General features: G+C 36.7%; 1 protein-coding gene across 5 annotated transcripts; it reads left to right on the forward strand.

Moving 5' to 3' along the window:
* Nucleotides 1-98: 98 nt before the first annotated feature.
* On the forward strand, nt 99-24,044 carry cgnb (cingulin b). 5 transcript variants are annotated; one of them, XM_077548481.1, is made up of 21 exons: nt 99-261; nt 3,036-4,024; nt 4,097-4,185; nt 4,271-4,340; nt 7,869-7,957; nt 8,093-8,225; nt 9,428-9,640; nt 11,006-11,154; nt 13,817-13,843; nt 14,377-14,482; nt 14,615-14,815; nt 16,281-16,370; nt 17,770-18,024; nt 18,100-18,270; nt 18,364-18,525; nt 20,118-20,207; nt 20,276-20,359; nt 20,442-20,560; nt 20,637-20,745; nt 21,724-21,887; nt 21,968-24,044. In XM_077548481.1, the coding sequence occupies exons 2-21, from the start codon at nt 3,065-3,067 to the stop codon at nt 22,068-22,070; spliced, it is 3,384 nt and encodes a 1,127-aa protein (XP_077404607.1). In that variant the 5' UTR covers nt 99-261; nt 3,036-3,064; the 3' UTR covers nt 22,071-24,044. The 5 variants fall into 5 exon arrangements, with proteins under 5 accessions (XP_077404607.1, XP_077404610.1, XP_077404611.1 ...); XM_077548484.1 differs by having other exon boundaries at nt 7,872-7,957; XM_077548483.1 differs by lacking the exon at nt 99-261 and adding an exon at nt 304-532.
* Nucleotides 24,045-24,088: the final 44 nt, after the last annotated feature.

The raw sequence follows: 24,088 nt of genomic DNA on the forward strand, positions 1-24,088 counted from the left end.
GCTGGTGAGTAAAAACATATAAAAATGTTGTATTTCATGGTTTTTAGCACTAAAGCATCACCTGTCTGAATCAATACCAGGATGCTGTTGAATGGAGCTCGTAGTCTCCGCCCTCTTCCGTAGCCCCCGGCCAATGACGTGCCTCGGGAGGCGTGGCCACGGCGGGCAGGCGTGTTTGGCAACAGGTTGCTTTGGCAGCGAGGTTGCAGGAGGCTCCGATAGTCCCTTTCGTCTCATCCCACCAGGACGCTTTCCGTGCAGGTAAATTTGCTAATAATTACATGTTTAATTGCTTCGAATTAAATGTATCCAATATGTTATTTTATATATTTTAGTCACGTTGTCACCGCACAGGCGCAAAAAAAAACAAGACTCCCTACGTTAATTGGATGGCAGCGCGTTGCGTAAACTCGGATAAGACGATGTTATTATAGCAACCCTAAGCTTTAAATGGGATACGACGGCGCTTAATGACTGTTTACTTCTCTTTGCTTGTGGTTTCGACGCACACCGATACCGACTGACCGGACAGGTGAGTGTGACGCAACCGCCCTGCAGCAGGTCGACAAACATAATTAAGTCTTCTAAAATCCTTCTGTCCTCCATTATCATTAATTTTTTTTTCATGTGCTTTGATCTGTTTTTGCAGCCATAAATAATCCTGACCCTGAAAAAAAGTGTTAAAACAAGGGGACACTTAATTTAGCTCACTTTGAGGTGGTTTTAATGAAGCTCAATTAGCATATTGTTGCTGTTTTGCGCAAGGTTAGACCCCTGACAAAAACACCAAAGGAATAGTGTACTACAAGCGAGGATAGCTTCTCTAATTTTACCTTTAATTAGAAAAAACACAAGCAAGGCGGTGTGTCATATTTTTCATTGTTTTAACGAATGTGCATAGAAAAAGATGCATCCATTTTGTAATGTGTTTATCTGACACAAAACCGCTTTCATCCCTCTTATTGATGCACATCATTAAGATTGTTGTCGTGTCACCAATCATAACAAATCACCCAAACATTGCAATGTAACTCTGTTGAAACCAATAACAGCGCCATCCATTATCCGTCAACTTCTCTTTCTTACTCCCTGGAGGGAAAACTCAAGTTGAGGATAGAAAGTCGAAGCAAGGCGAAGGGGGCAAGCTCGGCCTGTTCGTCAACATTCCCGCCTGGATTCGCAGTTGCTGCGCTGCTTCTGGTAATCCATCAGGAAGCAGAAGCAGACTGTCTCTCTCGTTTTCGACACGAATCCACGCATCCTTCCCACTTGTGAGGGTGCAGCCCCCCCCCCCCCCCCCTCAGTGGCTGCCGTGTCCTCTTAATCACTCTGTATTCTATCCAAAGGCAAAGCACGCGCCACGCCGTGTGTAAAGGGTCCGTCTGGAATCCGAGGAATGTTTTTTTTTTTTTCTTCCCTCCACTAACAGAGTGAAACAAAGGCTGACTTTGATTCCCAAGGTAATGTGTGTTACACTGTAACCGGTCAGTTAGTGCAGGTTAGACTTCATTTCCTGTCGAGGGTCACAAAACGTTTTTGCAAAAAGGAAATTAAGATCTGTTCCAGGGTCAAACTGTCATCATCAGACAAAAAAAAAAAAAAAAAAAAAAGTCAATTTCCCCAATAATCTTGGCCACATTCTGAGGGGCTTCAAACGTTTCTGAAGTTTCGCCAGTATTGCCCGGTGAGGATGAGAATCTTTGTGCTCTGCCTCGCCTGCCACCACTCAAAGTCAACACACGCCGCCTGAGTGACTCCTTGGATAACAGTCTGGCAAAGAGTGAGGGGGGGCCCATTGCGGACAGAGACCCTTTTTTTGTTTTACGCTCCACAGAGCCAGAACAATAGGGACGAGTATTACCCCATCCTGGCATGTATGAACTCTTCTTCCACTTTCGTTTTTTTTTTTTTTTTTTAACTGGCCAAAGAGTGCCACCTGCTTGAGTCATGCCAAAATACACAACAGTCATTGGCAGGAGTAACACTTTTTTTTTTTTTTGTAATTTTGGCATGACAGCAATGGAAAATCACAAGGGTTATGAATTGTGTTCATTAAAACTCCCGGGGTGCAAAAGCCTCATTAATGTCGTTAGTGATGTGAACCAAGTCTTAAAAGCTTCTTAAAAACGGCGTGAGCGATTCTCCGGACTGCTCGAGTGGAAAACCAGTCGGTTATCGTAAACGGCAGTTGTGTTTGCGCGCGCGTGTTTCCATCGTGCCAACGGGAGCAAGTGTACACCGGAATCGAGGTTGTTTTGGTGTGTGCGCAGAACACGCCCCGTAGGGGGGAAAGGGATCCAGTGGCATGAACACAAAACGTTCCCATTAAAAAGGAATTTGAACCCGTACTTTAGAGCAGCGTTTTCTAAGGTACACATTTCTAGAAATAGACCGATATGTTTTTTCCCCGGGCCGATACCGATGCTGATTATTAGTAGTCGGGGAGGCCGATAACTGATATTTGAAGCCGATGTTCATCTTCAGTGGAAAGGGGGGAAATATATTGCCATCTTTTAAAAAAAAAAAAAAATACAAATGCCCATCTTGACTTTGTTGTAATGTCTTAAAGCGAATTATTATTATTATTATTATTATTATTATGATAATTAATTAAAGCTTATTGAACATTTTTTAGGCTTTTCAAAATGTAGATTTTTTAAATCTTAGATAATATACTTCTACTTAATTCTAAATTTCAAAAAGAAGAAGAAAGGTTATCAGTATGTCTTAAAAATTAAATGGAAACGAAGAAGTAAATTTCAAAGCTGTTTTTTCAACAACAAAAACATTTCACATTTCTTCCTTTTAATGTTGAACAAAAACAAAAGGTTTAGATGGTTCTTCTCTTATAAAGTTAGTTCCCTGAGATGAAAATGGTTTTAGATTGACCTTTTATTGGCCATCAGATTTTGAAATAAGGCCGATTTCATCAAAATGCCCAATATCGGCGCCCGACATATTTGACACTGGAAGAAAAAAAATCGCCCCACAGAACACGGATGACTCGCCTCATTTGCATTTCCCTTTCGCACCAGGTTGCCTGTGCACCAACCAGGAAGTGGACATGAGCACCCTCTCGGCCGACAGGAAGCCCCTCGTGGACTACGGCGTTCAGATCCGCTTCATCAAGGACCTCGACGACACGGGTGGCGCGTCACCGGACAAATCCAAAGGAAGCAACGCCGCCTCGCCCCACCCCGCCAGCAAATACGGGGTGGCGGTGCGCGTCCAGGGGATCTCCGGGCAGCCGTACGTGGTGCTGAACGACGGCGCCAAGGGCGACTCGTACGGCGTTCAGCTCAACACTCCAGCCGCCGGCCCTCAAACGCCCTCGCCGCCGTACAAGAGTGCGCCCAAAAGCAACGGCGCCGCCGACTTCGCCGCCCCGCACGGCGCCGGTGTGAGTAACGCGCACTCTCCCGAGGATGAGGACGGGGAGATCTACCGGAGTCCCTTGAGAAGACCTCCGGGGGACGGTCAGGCTGGGAGTCACGGGGACGAGGAGACCAGGACGAAAGAACCCCAAGTCAAAAAAACGGCTGCTCGTGAAGCACACAAAGACCAGGATGGGAATAGTAAAGAAGAGTACAATGAAGCCGGGTTGAAACCAGTCAAGGTGAGCGCTGCTGGACCCAAGGCGTTCAAACAAAACGGATTCACCGGCTCCCCTTCAAAATACAAAAAACTGGTTTCAGACTCTTCTACGGAGCCATCGGCGTTGACGGACGAGAAGCCGATCGACACCGACTCCCTCGCTCCCATCAACAAGCTCATCAGTAAATTCAACAATAGGACTCCGGGTGGGACCCCTCAGACCCGGGGCCGGACGGGTGCCCGTCAGCAGCTTAAATTTGAAGAACGCAAGCGCTCCAAGAGCCTGGACGCCCGCAAGGAAAGTTCCCGGCCCTCGCCGTCTTCGCCGACCTTCAATCCCTACGCTTCCGACTCGGCCCCGCAGACGAGCTTCACATCACAGACGAAGTATTCTGCCAAGGAGACATCTCCGGTTGTAGCCCAAAAACCCGTAAGGTCCAGTCAAACCGTCATGGTTTAACTTATCAACGCTTTTTCTAAGACGTCAATTTCCGCCTTTAAGGAGATACCGCCGAGGACCCAAAAAGTGGGCGGCGGCGGCGGGGAGAAGGGTCGAGTCAAGCAAGCTATTTACAACGGTCTCAAAGAAGGGTAAGTAAGTCTGCAATGGCACTGGGATCGGACTCTGAGCAGGTAATCCACTCTAATCCCCTCCCATCTGTTCGTCTCCCATCAGTACCAGTGAGAATGAAGCATCCCCTGAAAGAAAAAACAATCTCGCCTACGAGACTACCAGCACCTTAAAGGTATGCGCAATTATATTCACAACAAGCCAATGGGATTTTTTTTTGGGGGGGGGGGGGGGGGGGGAATTTGCACATTCTTTATTAAACCCAATGACATAGTATTCTCATGTTATTGTATTTATGAAGCCGGCATGATTTAAGTTCTTATTTTTTTGTACAAAACTCTGAAACTGAGTAGCGTTAGTCTGACTCTTGCCCAATATTTTCAGAATTTTAATCTCTTTCCAGCCATCGCTAAATCGAACACAAACATTTTAAAGGCTTAAAAAAAATAAATCCAGGTGTACAGTATAACCATTTGAAATGATTCGTGAGAAAAAAATTAGCACATGTAGTTGATTTAGCTGCTAGCATGCGCAAATTGCTTAAATAACACTATTATCATTATCATTATCATTCGATACTTTTGACACAGACACACGAGTTTTTGTATAGACCTAATGCTAAGCTAACTAGCTAGTTCACCGACCCTGTTATAAACAGTCTTTTTTAATAAATAAATAAATAATTCATTTTGAATCCACTTGAAAGTGTGATTTTAAAAACTCATCCTATATGCTTTCATGCTAAGAAAGTAGCAAACTTAGCTGTTAGCATAGCACAAAATCCTGAGACTAGGCTAGTTCTGACACCGCATATAATGTTGACATGTTATATTTTGTTGTGCTAGATGCTCCATAAACAATTGTTCACCCATTTTAATTTCATGGTGTTATTTACAAAGCCCATAAGATTTAGCTGCTAGCATCGCGCAAATTCCTTAAATTACACTAGTTACGATGATGCACTACTGTATATTTAGTTTTCATCATTAAATCATTCGATACTTTTGACACAGACACACTAGCTATTGTATTGACCTTGTGCTAAGCTAACTAGCTAGTTCACTGACCCTGTTATTAACAGCCTTTTTCCATAAAAAATAAATAAATTGTTTTGAACCACTTGAAATTGTGATTAAAAACTCATCCTATATGCTTTCATGCTAAGAAAGTAGCAAACTTAGCTGTTAGCATAGCACAAAATCCTGAGACTAGGCTAGTTCTGACACCACATATAATGTTGACATGTTATATTTTGTTGTGCTAGATGCTCCATAAACAATTGTTCACCCATTTTAATTTCATGGTGTTATTTACAAAGCCCGCAAGATTGAGCTGTTAGCGTAGCACAAAATCCTGAAACTAGGATAGGCCTACTCATTATTATTTTTGTCCTGTTAAATTACACCAGGAGAGTGTTTTGTATGTAAAAGCGAAAAATGTGTCATGGTGTTCATTTCACTGCAACAATAACAAAAGTCTTAAAGCTAATCAATTGACAGCTATTAGCAAATAGCACGCCGGTGAGGTTTTGCGTGTGTGTCAGAGTGTGTGTGGTGTAATGTTCTCCTAATGAAGCAAACAGATGGCTGGCAGCGTGTCCTCCTTTGTGACAAAATGAAGCCAGGCGCACTGTTTCACTCGGTCCTCTTTTGTCAGCTCACGCAACCATTTAAGGGCCGTGTCAATCCTGCCGTTTTTTTTTTTTTTTTACGATAAACCTCGCCGCCCCTCTTAGAAATGTGCCAGCTTTTCGGCATAAATCTCCATGCAAAGTCAGCCCTGATGATGTGCGTTATGGCCTTGTTGTGTTGTCGCCCGGTCGCCTGGCAACCATGCAAATGCCCGGTCATTGAGAGGCATTAATATTTAAGGGGGATTGGAACCCGGCCCTTGCCAGGGGGGGCTTTTCCTTACCACACGCGGGTCCTAAAGTGGCCCAGTGCTCTTTGTGGACGCCCACGCGGGTTTTGCATTTTTAATGTACCGATGTACTAATTACCAAAATGATGAAGTAGGCATTTGTGTTACATAAAGTTAGATTATTAAAATGCAGTTGCTTGAATTTTAATTGTGTTTTTTTCTGTAACTCCCTTCCTTGTAAGAGTTCTGTGAACAGTTCTTGGTGACATTTGTTGCAGGGAACAAATTATTTTCATGATTTCCTGTGGGAATAAATAGATTGGGAGGACCTTGGGCATTCGACTGCATTTCCATTTTGTGATCCTTCCGGAATGTTCTTTTCATGTCCGTATGTTTCCCTGCGTGTGTGTTTACTGCAGTTTTGTGTTCGCCATTGACACCGCGGTTTGTTTGCCTGCCCCGATGATGCCAGAGTGTTAGGTTACACAACTTGTTTGCTTTTGTCTCCATTGTGTGACATCATGCTTGCTTGTAACGCCTGGGAAAAGAGCATTCGTTATCTTAGCTGGAGTTTTCCCGTTTTGCTCCACGGTTAAATCGGCCAGCGTTGGCTTAGTGCTATTCATTTACGGTCTGGATGTGCTGAGACTCCTCACAGTGTCAAATTACACAATATTAACTCATTCACTGCCATTGACGGCTATAGACGTCAAAAATTCATTTGAGCTATTTCTATTAGTTAAACATTTTTTCCCACTTTTGTGAACAAAAATATGAAAATCTAGAAAATATTATTTTTGTACATTTCGAACAGATATAAAATTTGTGATTAATCGTGAGTTAACTAGGGAAACAAATTGTAATCGCCTAATGCCTGATGAATTTTTAATCATTTTTTTTGTTTTTTTGTTTTTTGTATTAGAAGAAATCTAAAATTTGTGATTAATCGTGAGTTAACTTGTGAGCTCATGCGATTAATTACAATTAAAAATTGTAATCACTTGATGCCCCTAATTTTTAATAATCTTTTGGAGAAAAAAAAAAGATTATTAAAAATAATAAAAAATATATTTTTTAAAGAAAAGATTATTTAAAATTCATCAGGCATCAGGCGATTACAATTTGTTCTCGTAATTAATCGCATGACTTCCCTAATTAACTCACGATTAATCACAAATTTTCTATCTGTTCTAAATGTACCCCAAAAATATTTTCTAGTTTTTTTTTTAGGTGGCTACGTTTGATTTGATTTGACTTTTTTGAAAAATAGATGTTAGGGGGATCGTGAAAGTCATACAAATTGACAACGCCGCAGCCCTCGCTTTCATGGCAACACTTTAGCTCCGCCCCTGATCGTTATGGTAACAAAACCCATAGTCTGCATTTTAATGAGACTGAACCGCCCCCACAAAACGGAGCAATTTAAGCCCTCCTTTCTGACTGAAGAATGGCAGACACCTTTTACTTAAGGCATCTGGGAATTTTAAATCACAAAAAAAAAAAATGCAGGGAAAAATGAAGATAACTTTTTGTTTCGATTCTTGTGTATGTCGCTGTAATGAGTGTGTAGGAGGATCAGCGCTTGTGCAGATCTCCTTCTGCAGTCTTGACAAACGGGGGCGGCAGTGGGCGAGCGACACCTGCAGCATGTACACTCGGCAGCCTTGTTTGTGTTGCGCGCGTGTGTCTTAACAAATTCACAGCACGCCGCCGCCGGTCCGACCGGTTCTTCGCAAGACGCTCAAAGGAAGGAACTAGGGCAAAGAAAAGGCAGATAATACAGAGCGAATAATGCATGCTGCAAGGTTGACTCCATTTTTATACTGCGCATTGTTGTGCGCAGAAGGATGGAACCCAGACGAGATTTAACGTGGCGGCGCTTGAGGAGCAACTCGCTCACTGCAAGAAGCAACTGCAGCGAGCACATGAAGAGTAAGGATGGCGGTTGTAGAGAATATGACTTCTAGAACAGATCACATCTTGAAGGAACTGTTATAAAAAATAAAAAAAAATACCCCCAACAAGCATTTAAAAAGTGAAATGGCCCCTTCATGTGCGTACGTGTAGGTTGGCTGAAGAGCGCATTGGCCGTGAGATGGCCGAGTCTCGCCTGCGTCTACAAGAAGATCAATTGGCCGAGCTCCAGGAGGCTCTCAGGAGGGTTTCGGAAACGGCGGCCCACCCCGACTCGCTGAGGACGGTACTCATGCAACCTGTTTTGTTTTTTTTTGACCCAATTTGCGTGGACAGGGAATCAAAATCAATCAATATTCCAACCGAAATATAATGGAAATGTTCATTTGAAAATGGAAAAAGAAAATGGCAACCCAGGTCATTTTAAAGTCAAGTTAATTGATAATGGAAATTGATCACTCTCAAGATTTCATCTGGTAAAAATCTGTATTATCTATTTAGTACAAATAGCATTTAAAAAAAGTCTCTTTTTTTTCAGATATTCAGGAAAAACAAAAAAATAGAACCATTTGCATCATCAGGAGATGATTTAGGCAGAAAAACTATTTTTGCATAAAATGACTTATTATACTTAATGGCAATTATTTTAAGAGTGTGATGATATCTACCAATACCAACAAATTAATTAAAAATATTGATGTCATATTTTTTTTTAAAAATAATTTTCAAAACACGGAAAGTAAAATAAATTTTGAAGGGAAAAAAAAATATATATATATATATATAAAACTAATTACGGCAATTTTTTATTGCTACAATAGTATGCAATTAATATATATATATATATATATTTAATTTTAGAAATCAAACAATATGAATGGTAAGGCAATTAAAGAAAAAAAACAGTAGAAAAAAACATCAATGTTATATATATATATATATATAATATTATAATAGTATTTATATATATATATATAATATTATAATAGTATATATATATATATATATATATATATATATATATATATATAATATAATAGTATTTATATATATATATATAATATTATAATAGTATTTATATATATATATATATATATATATATATATATATATATATAATAATAGTATTTATAATTTATTGATTCAAACAATGCCATATTTCAAAAAATAAGTTTTAAAAAGTATTGCACAAAATATAAGTGATTTACAAAGTTTAGAATTAAAAACAATAATATTATGTAACATTTATAACCTAGTCTAGTGAATAATTGAAATATTGACTGTAAACATTTTAAAAACAGTTAACTAGCAAACAGCATTAAACCTTTTCTAAGAATAAAAAAAAATAATCAAGTGAATAAACCCCCCAAAAAAATTATAATTAAAAAAAAAACAATGAAAAAAAGATCCATGTACTTATACTAGATAAAGTAAGTAGTATATATATATTATATATATATTTATCTCAGTGTTTTTGTGGGTGGTCAGGACGTGGCGAGCCTGCAGGCGGAGCTGGCCGAGGCGACGGCGCGGCGCCAACGTCAGGACGAGGCGCTGCGGCAGCGCGAGCGCGAGCTGACGGCCCTGAAGGGGGCGCTCAAGGAGGAAGTGGAGTGTCACGACCGCGAGATGGAGCTCCTCAGGGAGCAGTACGGCGTGGACGTGAACAACCTCAGGAAAACCATGGAGCAACTCACACAGGTGCAACGCCTTTTTGCTGCAGCGTCGGCGTCATTACGCTACTTTTACGGGGGTTCACGCACTGTATGTGCTGACACATAATCGAAAGGATAATTGATTGTTGGCGACAGCCTGAGACTTTAGAAACGTATTTATCAGTAGATCAAGGACTTGCGCTTTTCCGCACCTTTTGTCTCGTCAGGCCACGGCAAAGTCTGTCGCGCTCGGCTCGCCGCGACTTAAAAGAGAATCCCGCCACTTGTGATCACTGCCGAGAACTTTTCAGAATTCTCCTTGCAGCGGATTTTCGGGTTCGCCTTGCGTGCACTATTTCTAGAATGTGTGAGGCCAAGTTGGAAGGCTGTATCGGAGGAGACGTGCTGAGCGGTAAAAAGCACAGTCGGGGGGGGAGGAAAAAGCGGCAGGCAGACTTTGAGAGTAGACACTTTTGACAGTTGCGCTTCTCCTTCATTTTTACATACGGTACAGGAAGCTGACGGGCTGTATTTTAAAATCATAACTATCTATAGGTGCCACGTCTTGGTGAAGCAGCGTGTGGCTCATTATCCAAGTTTATTATTGTATTCTGTTCCAAGTTTTTTGGCACCCCAGTGGAACGAAGGTTTAGTTTTTGTCAAATATATTTCTTTTAATCACAAATTTTAATTTTTGTAATATTTTTTCTCTCTAATATTTTTCCATCTAATTTTTCTTTATTAGGTTTTTTAAAATATATATTTTCCAATACTTGTGTATTTTTTCAAATACTTTTCATTAAATACTTTTATTCTTTATGTAATATTTGTTTAATTTAAATGCTTTTGTATTTTCTTTCCTATATTGCTATATTTGTATTTTCATGTCAATTTAGTTAATCTGTTTTTCATAATCTTGTCATATATTTTATTCAACTTTTTTTTTCAACTATATCAACATTTTTCTCTTATTTTTATTTCTTAGTTATTTTGTGTCAATAACTTATTTTTATGTTGTCAAATATTTTGCAACTTATCTATTATTTGGGTTGTTCTTCATATTTTTTTTATCTTCTCTTTTTGTCTTATTTTTAAAATAGTGTGCTTTTTTTTTTCATTGGATTTTTTCCCCTCTATTTTTCTTAATTTATTTTACTCCCAGCGGTTTTCACTGAAGCAACCCCCTTCGCTCCCGGCTGGTTTATTGGATTTTGACTGATTTTGCAATGGCCCACAGAATATTGGGTTCTATTGCTATAAAAACCAAAAGAAAGATTAGAGTCTCTATATCTCATTTAGAACCGTGGGTAAATGAGCTTGTTTGACACAGTTTCTCCTCTGAGAGAAATGGGCTAAAAAAAATAGTTTTAAAAATGTGCATGTAGTGAAGATATTTGCTGTATTTTGTTAGACGCAGGAGCAGATCGAGGAGGAGCGCGAGCGCGTTAACGCGACCCTGGTGAGCCTGGAGGAGGAGCTGGACAGCTGCAGGGATCAAGGAGACCACTGGAAGTCGCAGCTGGACGCCACCTCGCAAGAGTTGCAACAAACGCAACAAAAGTGAGACTTGCTTGCATCATCTCTGTTTCGCTCCGCTGGAAGAACACTTTCGTGTCCATTTCTGAGCCTGTTATTAGTCAAATGGTGAACTCCATTGTTAAGAAAAACACAAGCACGTAAAATGTAGCTCATTCAATTGTTTAAATTTAAAAAAAAAAAAAAGGCTTTTCTCCATTTTTTTTCTCTGAACTTCATTTCCATTAAAGAAATGATAAATACTAAAATTATTGAAAAATTTGAAGAATGTTTTTTCTAGGAAAATTGCCGCATTTTCTTGTAAAACTCAGACATTTTTTTTCTTGTATATTTACATTTTTCTACTCTTAAAATGTTGATTTTACTTGTCAAATCCTAATTTAATTCCCATAAATTATTTACCGGTAAATTAAAAAAAACCCTGCCTTTTCTTTAATTAGTCATGTTTAATAAATACTAAAATTATTGAAAAATTTGAAGAATGTTTTTTCTAGGAAAATTGCCGCATTTTCTTGTAAAATTCAGACTTTTTTTTTCTTGTATATTTACATTTTTCTACTCTTAAAATGTTGATTTTACTTGTCAAATCCTAATTTAATTCCCATAAATTATTTACCGGTAAATAATTAAAAAAAAAAAACCTGCCTTTTCTTTAATTAGTCATGTTTAATAAATACTAAAATTATTGAAAAATTTGAAGAATGTTTTTTCTAGGAAAATTGCTGCATTTTCTTGTAAAATTCAGACATTTTTTTTCTTGTATATTTACATTTTTCTACTCTTAAAATTTTGATTTTACTTGTCAAATCCTAATTTAATTCCCATAAATTATTTACCGGTAAATAATTAAAAAAAAAAACCTGCCTTTTCTTTAATTAGTCATGTTTAATAAATACTAAAATTATTGAAAAATTTGAAGAATGTTTTTTCTAGGAAAATTGCTGCATTTTCTTGTAAAATTCAGACTTTTTTTTTCTTGTATATTTACATTTTTCTACTCTTAAAATTTTGATTTTACTTGTCAAATCCTAATTTAATTCCCATAAATTATTTACCGGTAAATAATTAAAAAAAAAAACCTGCCTTTTCTTTAATTAGTCATGTTTAATAAATACTAAAATTATTGAAAAATTTGAAGAATGTTTTTTCTAGGAAAATTGCTGCATTTTCTTGTAAAATTCAGACTTTTTTTTCTTGTATATTTACATTTTTCTACTCTTAAAATGTTGATTTTACTTGTCGAATCCTAATTTAATTCCCATAAATTATTTACCGGTAAATTAAAAAAAAAAGTGCTTTTCTTTAATTAGTCATGTTTAATAAATACTAAAATTATTGAAAAATTTGAAGAATGTTTTTTCTAGGAAAATTGCCGCATTTTCTTGTAAAATTCAGACATTTTTTTTCTTGTATATTTACATTTTTCTACTCTTAAAATATTGATTTTACTTGTCAAATCCTAATTTAATTCCCATAAATTATTTACCGGTAAATAATAATAATAAAAAAAAAACTGCTTTTTCTTTAATTAGTCATGTTTGATAAATACTAAAATTATTGAAAAATTTGAAGAATGTTTTTTCTAGGAAAATTGCCGCATTTTCTTGTAAAATTCAGACTTTTTTTTTCTTGTATATTTACATTTTTCTACTCTTAAAATGTTGATTTTACTTGTCAAATCCTAATTTAATTCCCATAAATTATTTACCGGTAAATAAAAAAATAAAAACTGCCTTTTCTTTAATTAGTCATGTTTAATAAATACTAAAATTATTGAAAAATTTGAAGAATGTTTTTTCTAGGAAAATTGCCGCATTTTCTTGTATATTTACATTTTTCTACTCTTAAAATGTTGATTTTACTTGTCAAATCCTAATTTAATTCCCGTAAATTATTTACCGGTAAATGAAAAAAAAAACAACTGCCTTTTCTTTAATTAGTCATGTTTAATAAATACTAAAATTATTGAAAAATTTGAAGAATGTTTTTTCTAGGAAAATTGCCGCATTTTCTTGTAAAATTCAGACATTTTTTTTCTTGTATATTTACATTTTTCTACTCTTAAAATGTTGATTTTACTTGTCAAATCCTAATCTAATTCCCATAAATTATTTACCGGTAATTTTTTAAAAAACTGCCTTTTCTTTAATTAGTCATGTTTAATTGAGATTTGTCTGAATGTTATGATCGTTTTCTCATTCATTCATTATAATTTTGACTTTTTTTTTCTTTAAAAATTATAGAATTATATTTTTAATTACCCCTTTGCTAAACAAAACAGCAGCCCTTATTGTTATGCTTGTTATTCAGATTGTAAAAATAAAAAATATATATTTTTTAAATATTACCAAATTTTACTCATAAAACAGATTTTTCTGAATTCCCGTTAAAACTCTTTGGCTTTACTCATAAACAAATAGTTGTGCAGTATCCTCATATATGCCATTACATATTCCGTGTTATCTTTTGGAGCGGGCCTTTATGTCCAACATTTGCTGTTTACTTCATCCACTAGGTTGTCATAACACACTGCAGCCTTGGCCCAACATCAAGCAAATTCTCCATTTGAAGTTTTTCCTTTTTTGTCGGGTTAGCTTCATCAGTATTGATGTTAATTCTATCCTTTTTTATTGACGTCTACTTTAACTCTCTTCTATTTTTAACACCTGCACTTTTCATCCGGCAGGTCGGGGACGCACTCCGGCGGTCGCATGTGAGAAGGGAGCGTGTTTGGCTTTTTGTAGATGTAGTTTCAAATTTTTATTTTAGAGATTTTTGGGGGTGTTGAGCCCCTTGAGTTACTAACTGCAATTACGAACCCAATCCCCCAAAAATATATTTTTTAATTGAGTAAAAATTAACAGCTTAGTAGAACAACCCTTTTGTGCTGCAACTTTAAAGGAGACATATTATGCTTCTTTTTTTTTTAACAATTTCAATAGTTCCCAATTGTCCTACTAATGTGTCTGTGACAAAAAAAAGCCCAAATATTTGCCCAAAATAACCAGTTTTTCTCACTCATTAAATTATTGCATTGTCTAAAAAAATAAAATAAAATAAAAATGTATTCATTTTTATTATGTCCAATTTGTGACATCACAATACTCATGTTTCCATAATATGTCCCCTTTAAATTTGTGAGATTTTTTTTTTTTTGTGGTCTTGCTGTGTGCATGTAGCATTTAGCTTCTTTTAGCCGTGAGCGTCCTCTCTAACCGTGTTGTTGTCTTGCTCATTCTCCCGTAGGCTTCTGAAGTGTCATTTGGAGAAAGAGGAGTTTGAGAGCAAGCGGAATGAAGTCCAGGACTCGCTACTTGCCGTGCACAAGCAGCGCTCGCCCTCGTCGGCTGAGGTAATAACAAAAATGATGACCTCATACCTGGGGAAAAAAGTTACATATAAAATATAGATAACACGTTCATAGCTCCAACCCTGATATTAAAGCGCTAACCAGTATTTGTGCACCCACTCGTTAATCGTCAAGGAGCTTCAGCGTTGCCATGACGACCTGCGGCAGGCCCGCCTGGCGGCGGACGAGCAGAGGGACGCCCTCCGCGACAAGAGCGAGACCCTTGAAGTCCTGAGGAGGGAGAGCGGCGAGCGCCAGGCCGAGCTGCTGGCGCAGATCGCTGACATCAAGACGCAGAAGGCCGAGCTGGAGAAGGCCCTCCAAAAAGCCAAAGAGGTAACAAACACCGTTTGCAATCAAATGGATCATTCCGTACATCACATTCGTCTGTTTTTAAAAAAAAAGTGTTTTTAAGTGTTAATATCTCTAATAGACAACTCCTTGTGTAGTAACTAATCAAATCATACTTGATAGAAATGCTACAGTTAACGGCTGAACCCATTGAAACTCATTTGCTAACCAAAAGAGCAGGACCTCTTAAGGGATTCTTTTTTTAAATTTTTAATTAATAATAATACTAATAATAATTCTTTCAAAATTGTGACTCTATCATGAAATTTTAGCAAATGCATTTTTTCCTTGGAAAATACAATTTAAAAAAATATTTTATTTTTATTTTTTTTTACTTAGTTCCAATTTAAAAAATGAAATAAGATCTTTATTTTTCATTAAGAAAAAATTATTAAAATTAAAATATATTTTTCACTTAATATTGTGATTTTTTTTTTTTTTAGGTGAAAATGTGATTTATTTATATTGTTTTGCCCGTGAAAAAAAATTCTTAAACATTTTTATCATTTTTTGGTCACAAAATTGTAACACCCCCTCCGACATACTATCTTATTGTTCTTTGAATACTAATCAAATCATACTTGATAGAAATGCTACAGTTAACGGCTGAACCCATTGAAACTCATTTGCTAACCAAAAGAGCAGGACCTCTTAAGGGATGTTTTTTTCAAAATCGTAATTAATAATAATAATTATTATTATTATTATTTCAAAATTGTGACTCTATCATGAAATATTAGCAAATGCATTTTTTCCCTTGGAAAATATATTTTTAAAAAATTGTTTTATTTTTATTTTTTTTACTTAGTTCCAATTTAAAAAATGAAATAAGATCTTTATTTTTCATTAAGAAAAATTAATTAAAATTAAAATATATTTTTCACTTAATATTGTGATTTTTATTTATTGTTTTGCCCGTGCAAAAAAATTCTTAAACATTTTTATCATTTTTTTGGTCACAAAATGGTAACACCCCCTCCGGCATACTATCTTATTGTTCTTTAAATATTATGACATTTTGTCATAAAATTGTTTGCTTTTTTTTCTTGCAAGATTTGCAAAATGTTATTTTCTTTACCTTTTTTTCTCTCATAATTTTTCAGATAATTCAGACTCTTAAACAAACAAAATTTCTCATAAAATGACACTTTTTGTGACAAAATGGCATATTTTCTGTCATATTTTCTCTACTAATAATAATAACATTATTTCCCCCTCATCCAAGTGTTTTTTTTCCCTTCATAAAATGGTATAATATTGCAATGGTTTTCTCATAAAATTCCCTGTTCCCTTTGTTAAATGTTCTTCAAAATACAAATCCGCATGTATTTTGCCCCGTGTCCGTCAATCGATGGCATCTGGCCGTCTCATAAATCGGAATATACAAAGTATGGAAATGCACAAGATGTGGCTTATTGACGCAGAGAATGATTTGTGTTTTGGTGTGCAGGCATCTTCGTCTTCTTCTGTGGTTGATCACAGCACCAACATGGAGCTTCAGGAAACAAATACTCGCCTCAGAGAGAGGATCGCCCGCATGGTACTTGCTGCAGTAAAATGTACAATGACAACAGCGGCAACTAAAACACTGCAGAGCTGCACCCACAACACACACACACACACACATTATGTAAATGGGCATACTGTACAATAGAAAAACAAACAGCCTCCCACATACTCTATTTGCAACCCTGAATGAAGCCCGGGATATAATCCCTCTCTTTGATGCCAAATAATATTATGTTGGTAAAATAATACATGGCAGAAACAGATTAAGAACACATCAAGTCAGTGAAAATGACACAAGACTTTTGCTTTACATTGAAATTTGCATGCGGAGAATCAATAGTCAGTACGCCATATTTATAGTGTTGATAAACGCCTCTCTTTTTCTCCATTTTGGAAAAATAAATGTATTGTATGTCAAGTTAACCCAATTCCGTTTTGAACCAAAACAGCAGCACGTATGGAAGCTCCTAAACAAATGCATAGTTTACATTCTTGTGTTATGTGCATATCACCTAAATAGGAGTTTCATAATAAAACTGCAATATTTTTCTCACAATGCTCTAACTTTTCTTCAGAATATTCTGACCTTCATTTCTGTAAAAAAAAAAAAAAAACATTTTTAAAAGGAAACTAAAATTATATATTCGATCTGACTGTTTTCTTTCTCCGTAAGTGTCAGTAATATTATTTATTTTCTTTTTTTTATTCTAAAATCATGATTTTTTTGTTGTTGAAATTAGACATTTATTTTATGTCAAAATCTAAATATTCTTTTAATATTATTCTGACTTAGACTGATTCTTGTAAAGTTGTATATATATATATTGTTGTAATATTCCAATTATTTTCCTCATAAAATTATATGTTTATTACCATGAAAAAAGATTAAAAAAAATATTTTTTTCCTGATAATTCAGACATTTTTCTAGCAAAATTACAAATGTCAAAAAAAATCCTCATTAAATTTTCCTGGCAACTTTTTTTTTTTTTTTTTTTTTGCTGAAAATGATTATTTATTGATTTTTTTTTCTTGGAATAAACTTTTTTCTCATGATTTTTTTTCCATATATTACTACAACTTTTTTTCTATAATATTATGATTTTCTCTCTTAAAAAATATTTGAATTCATTACTCTAAAATGTTTGTTTTTTTCTTGTACATTTCCAAATTATTTCTATCAAAATTGTCCTTTCTCATGTAACTACTTTTTGGAGGGGATGTAATATAATATTTTTCTTGCAATATTATCCCATTTGTCTTCTTAACTAGCATAAAATTAGCATAAAATTATGACTTTTATCAGTTACAGTTACAGTATTTTCCTTGCAATATTCCATTTTTTTTCCCTCCTACAGACATTAAATGAATTATTTCATGTCATAAACATGTTGAAACATCATAACGAGCGGACCAATGCGCTTCCCCGCAGAGGCTGCACTCCAGCGCGGCCCGAAGCCCCGAGTCCGAGGAGGCGATGGAGGCCCTGGAGGACGACAACCGCTCCCTCAAGTCGCAGCTGGACGAGGCCAAGCGAGGGGCTTCGCGCCTGGCCAAGGAGCGGGACGAGCTGAGCCGCCGCCTGGAGGAGCGGGACCTTGAGCGCGAGGCCCTGCGGCGGGGCAAGGGCGACCTGGAGGAGCAGAAGAGGCTCCTGGACCGAGCGCTGGAGAAGATGAACAAAGAGGTTTGGCGCCGCCGCCGCTGCCGTATCGGTCCAGTCGACTTGCCGTCCGGGTTCGTTTGAACTTCCTGTGTGTAGATGGAGGTGGTGATGGGCGACTCGCGTCAGTCGGTGGTCGCCCTGCAGACGCAACTGGACGAGTACCGGGAGCGCTCCAGGAAGGACTTGCTGGAGGCCCAACGCAACAGCAAAGACAAGATGGCCGAGCTGCAGAGGGCGCAGAGTAGCCTCAAGACTCAGCAGGAGGAGGTCAACGCCGCACTTCTTACATATCCATTTTTTTTTTTTTTTTTTTAGTTTCAGACGTGACTTTTCCGCTCAATTGACCTTCATCTTCTTCAGGTGTCGCGGCTGAAGAAGGAGCTGCTGGGCTGCAGCGAGGAGCGAGACGGCGCTCAGCTGGAGCGAGACCTCCTCAGCAACCGCCTCAAACACTTGGAGAGCGAGCTGGAGTCGCAGAAGGGAACGCATACGGATCGCAACCGCGAGGTCAGGGGTCTGGAGGTGAGAGGTCAAGCGGGGTTCGGGGTCAAAATGCGCACGCGGGGGGGATGCTCATTATAACAACGGCGTGGCTCGTCTCACGTGTAACGAACCTCTCAATAGATGCTGTGCCCAAATGAGTTGCCAGGTGTGTCCTGTGCTTAACACAAAATAAATGCCTCCCTCAAATAGACACCTTGAAAAATTGTTGACCCTCACATGTATTTAAACACTTAACTGCTGAACCCACTGACCACTATTACTAACCAAAAACAGCACCTACCAAAGTATTAAAAAAAAAAATTGTACTTGTAACCTCATGATGTTTTTTTCTTATTATCTCTTTGACTGCCAAAAACGTTAAATGGAGTTTAGTAAAATCCTATGGAGGAGTGCCAAAGACGTTAAAAGACGTTTTTTTCAAAACAGAAGTGAAACTAACCATTTTCTATCGTTGATTACTGAAAAACGGAATAAGGTAGAAACAAACTTTTTTTTTCTGATGAAAGATGAGAGTCTAATCTTTCATTTGGTAGTATGTGTGTTTCCATAGTCCAAACACATAATTTTCTGTGGACCTTGAAAGATCAGTCAAAAATGCTTAAATCGGCTGGCACCCACGGCATCCCTTTTCTGAAAACGTCTGGCAGTCAAAGAGTTATTATTTTAATTTTTTGCATGTCAGGATATATCATTTTTCCCCCTCATTTTCGTTTTGTGGTGCTTTTTCTTTTCCTTTTTTTCTTGTATGTGAAACTTTTCTTTAACGAAGTTTTCAAGTAAAAAGAAATATAATAAAATTCCCTTTTTTGGGGGGGGGATAAACGCTGCTTTTTTCAGCAACAACGAAAAAGGTTAGAATTTAATCTTTTGGTCACCAAATATTTTTCAACTTTTTTTTTTTGCATGTGATGTGATTTTTTTGGGGGGTGGCAGAATTTTTTTCCCCCCGTTTATTGTAAAAAAATTCTCTTGAATATACATTTTTTTTAACTTGAGGTTTTTCTCGGGGGGGTTTCCACACAATGAAATAAAATTACATATTTTTTCTCACTAAACAGTTGGGTTTTTTTTACATTTTTTAATTGGAAATTTGTTGACGCTCATCTCGAATGTTCTTTTCCTTTTTTTCTTGTATGTGAAACTTTTCTTTAACGAAGTTTTCAAATTAAAAAAAAAAATCCCTTTTTTGGGTGGGATAAACGCTGCTTTTTTTCAGCAACAACAAAAAAGGTTAGAATTTAATCTTTTGGTCACCAAATATTTTTCAACTTTTTTTTTTGCATGTGATGTGATTTTTTTGGGGGGGGCAGAATTTTTTTTCCCCTGTTTATTGTAAAAAAAATTCTCTTGAATATACATTTTTTTTAACTTGAGGTTTTTCTCGGGGGGGTTTCCACACACAATGAAATAAAATTACATATTTTTTCTCACTATACAGTTTTTTTTTTTTTTACATTTTTAAATTGGGAATTTGTTGACGCTCATCTCGAATGTACAACTTTAACTAAAAAAATGTCATGTTTTCTTTCTAATAAAGATTTTAATTTTTAAAAAACATATTTCTTGCTAAATCAAGTTTTTTTGTGTTCTGTGTTCATGTATGTTATCAGGACAAAATCAAGACGCTGGAGATCGAGTTGGACGAGGAGCGGAGCAGCGTGGAGCTCTTGAACGACCGCATCGCACGCAGTCGAGATCAGGTCACAAATAACAGCTTCGCTACCTCGTCTTATTTGCAAACTTCCGTAGTTGACCTTTTGACCTTCAGGTGGACCAACTCCGCTCCGAGCTGATGCAGGAGCGCTCGGCTCGACACGACCTGGAGATGGACAAGAGTGCCATCGACAGGCAGGTCAGCAAGAAAAAGATGGCCGACGGACCATTTGGGAGCTCATTTCCTCACGTCGCGCGTGCGCTTATCTGGTCTCGTGCAGGTGAAGGAGCTGAAGTCCCGCGTGGCCGACATGGAGGGGCAGAGCCGCCCCTCGGCCGGCATCGCCGTGCTGGAAAGTAAAATTCAGGAGCTGGAGGAGAGGCTGCGCAGTGAAGAACGGTAATAAATAAATGCAATAAATGGATCCGGGCTCTCTGTGTGACAATAAAAAAAAAAAAAATGTTCTTGGGTTCAGAGAGAAAAGCAGCATCCAGGCTTCTCAGAGACGAACCGAGAGGAAACTGAAAGAGGTCAATGCCACAGTAGACCAGGAGAGGATCCAGCATGTAGAACAAAAGGATCAGGTAAAAAAAAAAAAAAAAAAAAAAAAAAAAAACATTCCACACCCTCCATTGGCTTTTTAAAAACAAACAGTTGCAACATATGCACAGCATACAACAATATTCAAAACTTCATCCTTTGCAAAAAATTATTCAAATGATCACAACTTAATTGCTGTCTTCTAATCTTATGTACATGTTTGTATGTCTATTTACTATACTGCCCTCTGGTGGCCAAGGCAGGCACACCGCAAAGAGCAACATGTCCATTGAATTATGATACACAAACACATTTTTTACTTTTTATTTATTTTATAAATTATAATACTGTAGAATGATGTATTGCAAAAAAAAAAAAAAAGTTATCATATAATGAAATGTAGTAGGACTTTCTCTTGTACAATTCCAGCTTTAAAAATAAAATCAGACAAATAATATTTTGACTATTTTCTCATAAAATAGTGCTAGTTTGTATACTTTTTTTAATTTAAAATTCTAGTTTTTATGTTAATTATTTATTCTCTGAAAATTACATTTTTTTTTCATTCCATGTAAAACTGTGCTATTGTTACAATTTTTGACTTTGTTCTAGAATTGTGGCTTTGATTCACCCCCCCCCCCCAAAAAAAATTATAAATATATTTTTTAAAATATATGTATACATTTGTTGTAATATTGGTATCATTTTTTTCCCTTGTAAAATGAATATTTTCCTCTAATTATCCCGTCATCTTTTCAAATTCATTGCTTTTTTCTTCATACTTTTTTTTTCCTAGCAAAATGTTTTGCTAGTTATTTTGTATTTTTTTAAATCAAATTTTACATGAATAATGATTTGTATTCCTCATGAAATGACGGCGTAAAAATCTTTTCCTTGCAAAATGACAAAATCCATTTTCCAAAAATGACACTCCCGACTAAACGGTCACCAGCCTCGACGTCCCCCGTGAATGTTTCCTCCTCGCGCCTTCACCTTTCACCCTCTGACCTTTTTGCCTGCAGCTGACCCTGCGCGTGAAGGCCCTGAAGCGGCAGGTGGACGAGAGCGAAGGGGAGGTGGAGCGTCTGGAGGGGGTCCGCAGGAAGGTCCTGAGAGATCTGGAGGAGCAGCAGGAGCTCCAGGAGGCGCTGCAGGCCAAAGTCACAGCCCTGGAATCGGAATTGAAGTATGAGCGAGCCATTATTGTGACCATCATTTCTTTTTTTTTTTTGAAATGATATCATTTATTTTCTCCCCCCAAATCAGACGGAAGGCACAGCACTCCCATCGCAGCGTTTTGGCCACGTTGAGCTCCGAGGACGACGACGCTTTCTTGAGCGAGAGCCACCACCAAGGCTCCAACTGTTAACTCTTTGACTGCCAGACGTTTTCAGAAAAGGGATGCCGTGGGTGCCAGCCGATTTTAAGCATTTTGACTGATCTTTCAAGGTCCATAGAAAATTATGTGTTTGGACTATGGAAACACACATACTACCAAAACAAGATTGGACTCTCATCTTCCATCAGAAAAAAAAAGTTTGTTTCTACCTTATTCCGTTTTTGAGTAATCAACAATAGAAAATGGTTAGTTTCACCTGTTTTGAAAAAAACGTCTTTTAACGTCTTTGGCACTCCTCCATAGGATTTTACGAAACGTTATTTAACGTTTTTGGCAGTCTTAATAGCGGGCTGTGGGGGAAAGTCTCAGGCTGACGGATTTTATTTTTAGTCGGGCAGCGCAGAGGTTACCCGGTTAACGAGGTCGCATTCAGCTGCGACCACACGTCACTTCTTTCCTTTTTTGCTTTTCTTTTTTTTTGCAACAGTCTTTGAAGTGTACTTTTTACAATTGGTGACTGTGTTGTTGCTACTGTGTTAATAATGTGTGACAAGGGTCATCTCCCAGTGTTAAAATTCTTAATATGTTTCTCGTAATTTTAAATAAATGGGATCATTTTTTAAAATGTGATTACAACTTTTTTTCTTGTAAAATCCCAATAATTTATTAATAATATTCGCTCCAAAAATTATTTTTTTCCTCAAAAAATCTGGCTATTTTTCTTGCAAAATTTCAACTCTACTGTGCTTAAATTATGACTTATGTCTCACAAGTACTTTTTAAATTGGGTATTTTTCCCACAAGATCTTTATTCTTTTTCAGCTTCAGATTTATGACTTCTTACAACATTCTCACAAAGTTGCATCTTCTTACTAAAAATATTTTTTTTTGGATAGAATTTTCAACTTTATTCTTCCTTTTTTTTGTCCTTATAAGATTTTACTATTTCTCATAATGTAATTTTTTTCCCTCCCTAGCTTTTTTATAATTAATTCCCTATTTGATCTTCGAAAAAACAAATGTATTATTTATAAATTACAACTTTTTTTCTTGCAAAATTACATTTTCACCCTCCTAAAATTCCTACTTTTTTCTTGCAGATTCCTACCTTTTTTTTCTTGATAAGTCTCTTTATCTTTATTTTTTGCAACCATTTTTCCTTTTTCACCCTCATACAATTGCTTTATTGCTAATTTCAGTTTATGCCTCCCCCAAAATTTGTGTGAAATTTAGATTTTTCTTGAAAATGTTATATTTTGTAAAAAGTTTTTTTTTTTTTATCTGAAGCTATTTTTTTACCACCAGTCTGACTTTTTTTCCCCCTCATGAATTGGTGTTTTAATTTTTTTATTTTTTATTTAACCTCTGTTTTTTTTTTTTTTGTCTCGTAAATTGTGGAATTTTTTTTCCTCTCTCTCTCTTGAAATTGAGACATTTTTCTTGCACAAAATTCCACCTTTTACCATTTTTTGTATTTAACATTTTGCTTGCAAACAAACCATCTATGTCAGTACTGTATGCATGTAAAAAAATAAATAAAAAATGCTCCCAGTTTTTGTAATAAAAGTGAAGCGATGCTCTATTTAATTATTTTTTTTTATGATACAACTTGAATGTGACTCTACTGGGAATTTTCAGTCATCTGAGCCTACACTGGACACTATATTTGCTGTGTATATAATTTAAGACACACACATCAGCACTGTGACTGTAATTCTATTTTGGACCCAAATATGAAATGTGTGTTTTCACTGGTCTGGAAGGCCTTCAAAGTGATGGAGGTCGCCCCAGCATGTTGTTTGTATGCTGCTTCTGTATTGAAACATGCTTGCGTTTTTTTGTACGTGACATTATTTGAGTGTTTTTTTTTTTTTTTTTGCTGTCATGAATCATGTTTAGAAAGTTGTGTTTTATCTGTGTGATAATTCGCTGCAATTTTAGCAGATGTTTCAAGTAGATTTTAAATAATAAAAACATGGCTACGTTGTGTAGTTTTCCCTCTTATTTTGTTTGTTTGGGTGCTCTATTTAGAGCGATCTGGTTGTAAT

Source organism: Vanacampus margaritifer, chromosome 17, assembly GCF_051991255.1.
Source record: "Vanacampus margaritifer isolate UIUO_Vmar chromosome 17, RoL_Vmar_1.0, whole genome shotgun sequence".
In the NCBI taxonomy this organism is placed as follows: Eukaryota; Metazoa; Chordata; class Actinopteri; order Syngnathiformes; family Syngnathidae; genus Vanacampus; species Vanacampus margaritifer.

Bases quoted from the DNA above. Each gene is read 5' to 3' on its own strand.
- cgnb (XM_077548481.1), top strand. From the start codon at position 3,065: ATGAGCACCCTCTCGGCCGACAGGAAGCCCCTCGTGGACTACGGCGTT. The intron at 4,186-4,270 runs GTAAGTAAGTCT...GTCTCCCATCAG, and splicing joins TACAACGGTCTCAAAGAAGG to TACCAGTGAGAATGAAGCAT. The intron at 20,746-21,723 runs GTAAAAAAAAAA...TTTTGCCTGCAG, and splicing joins ATGTAGAACAAAAGGATCAG to CTGACCCTGCGCGTGAAGGC.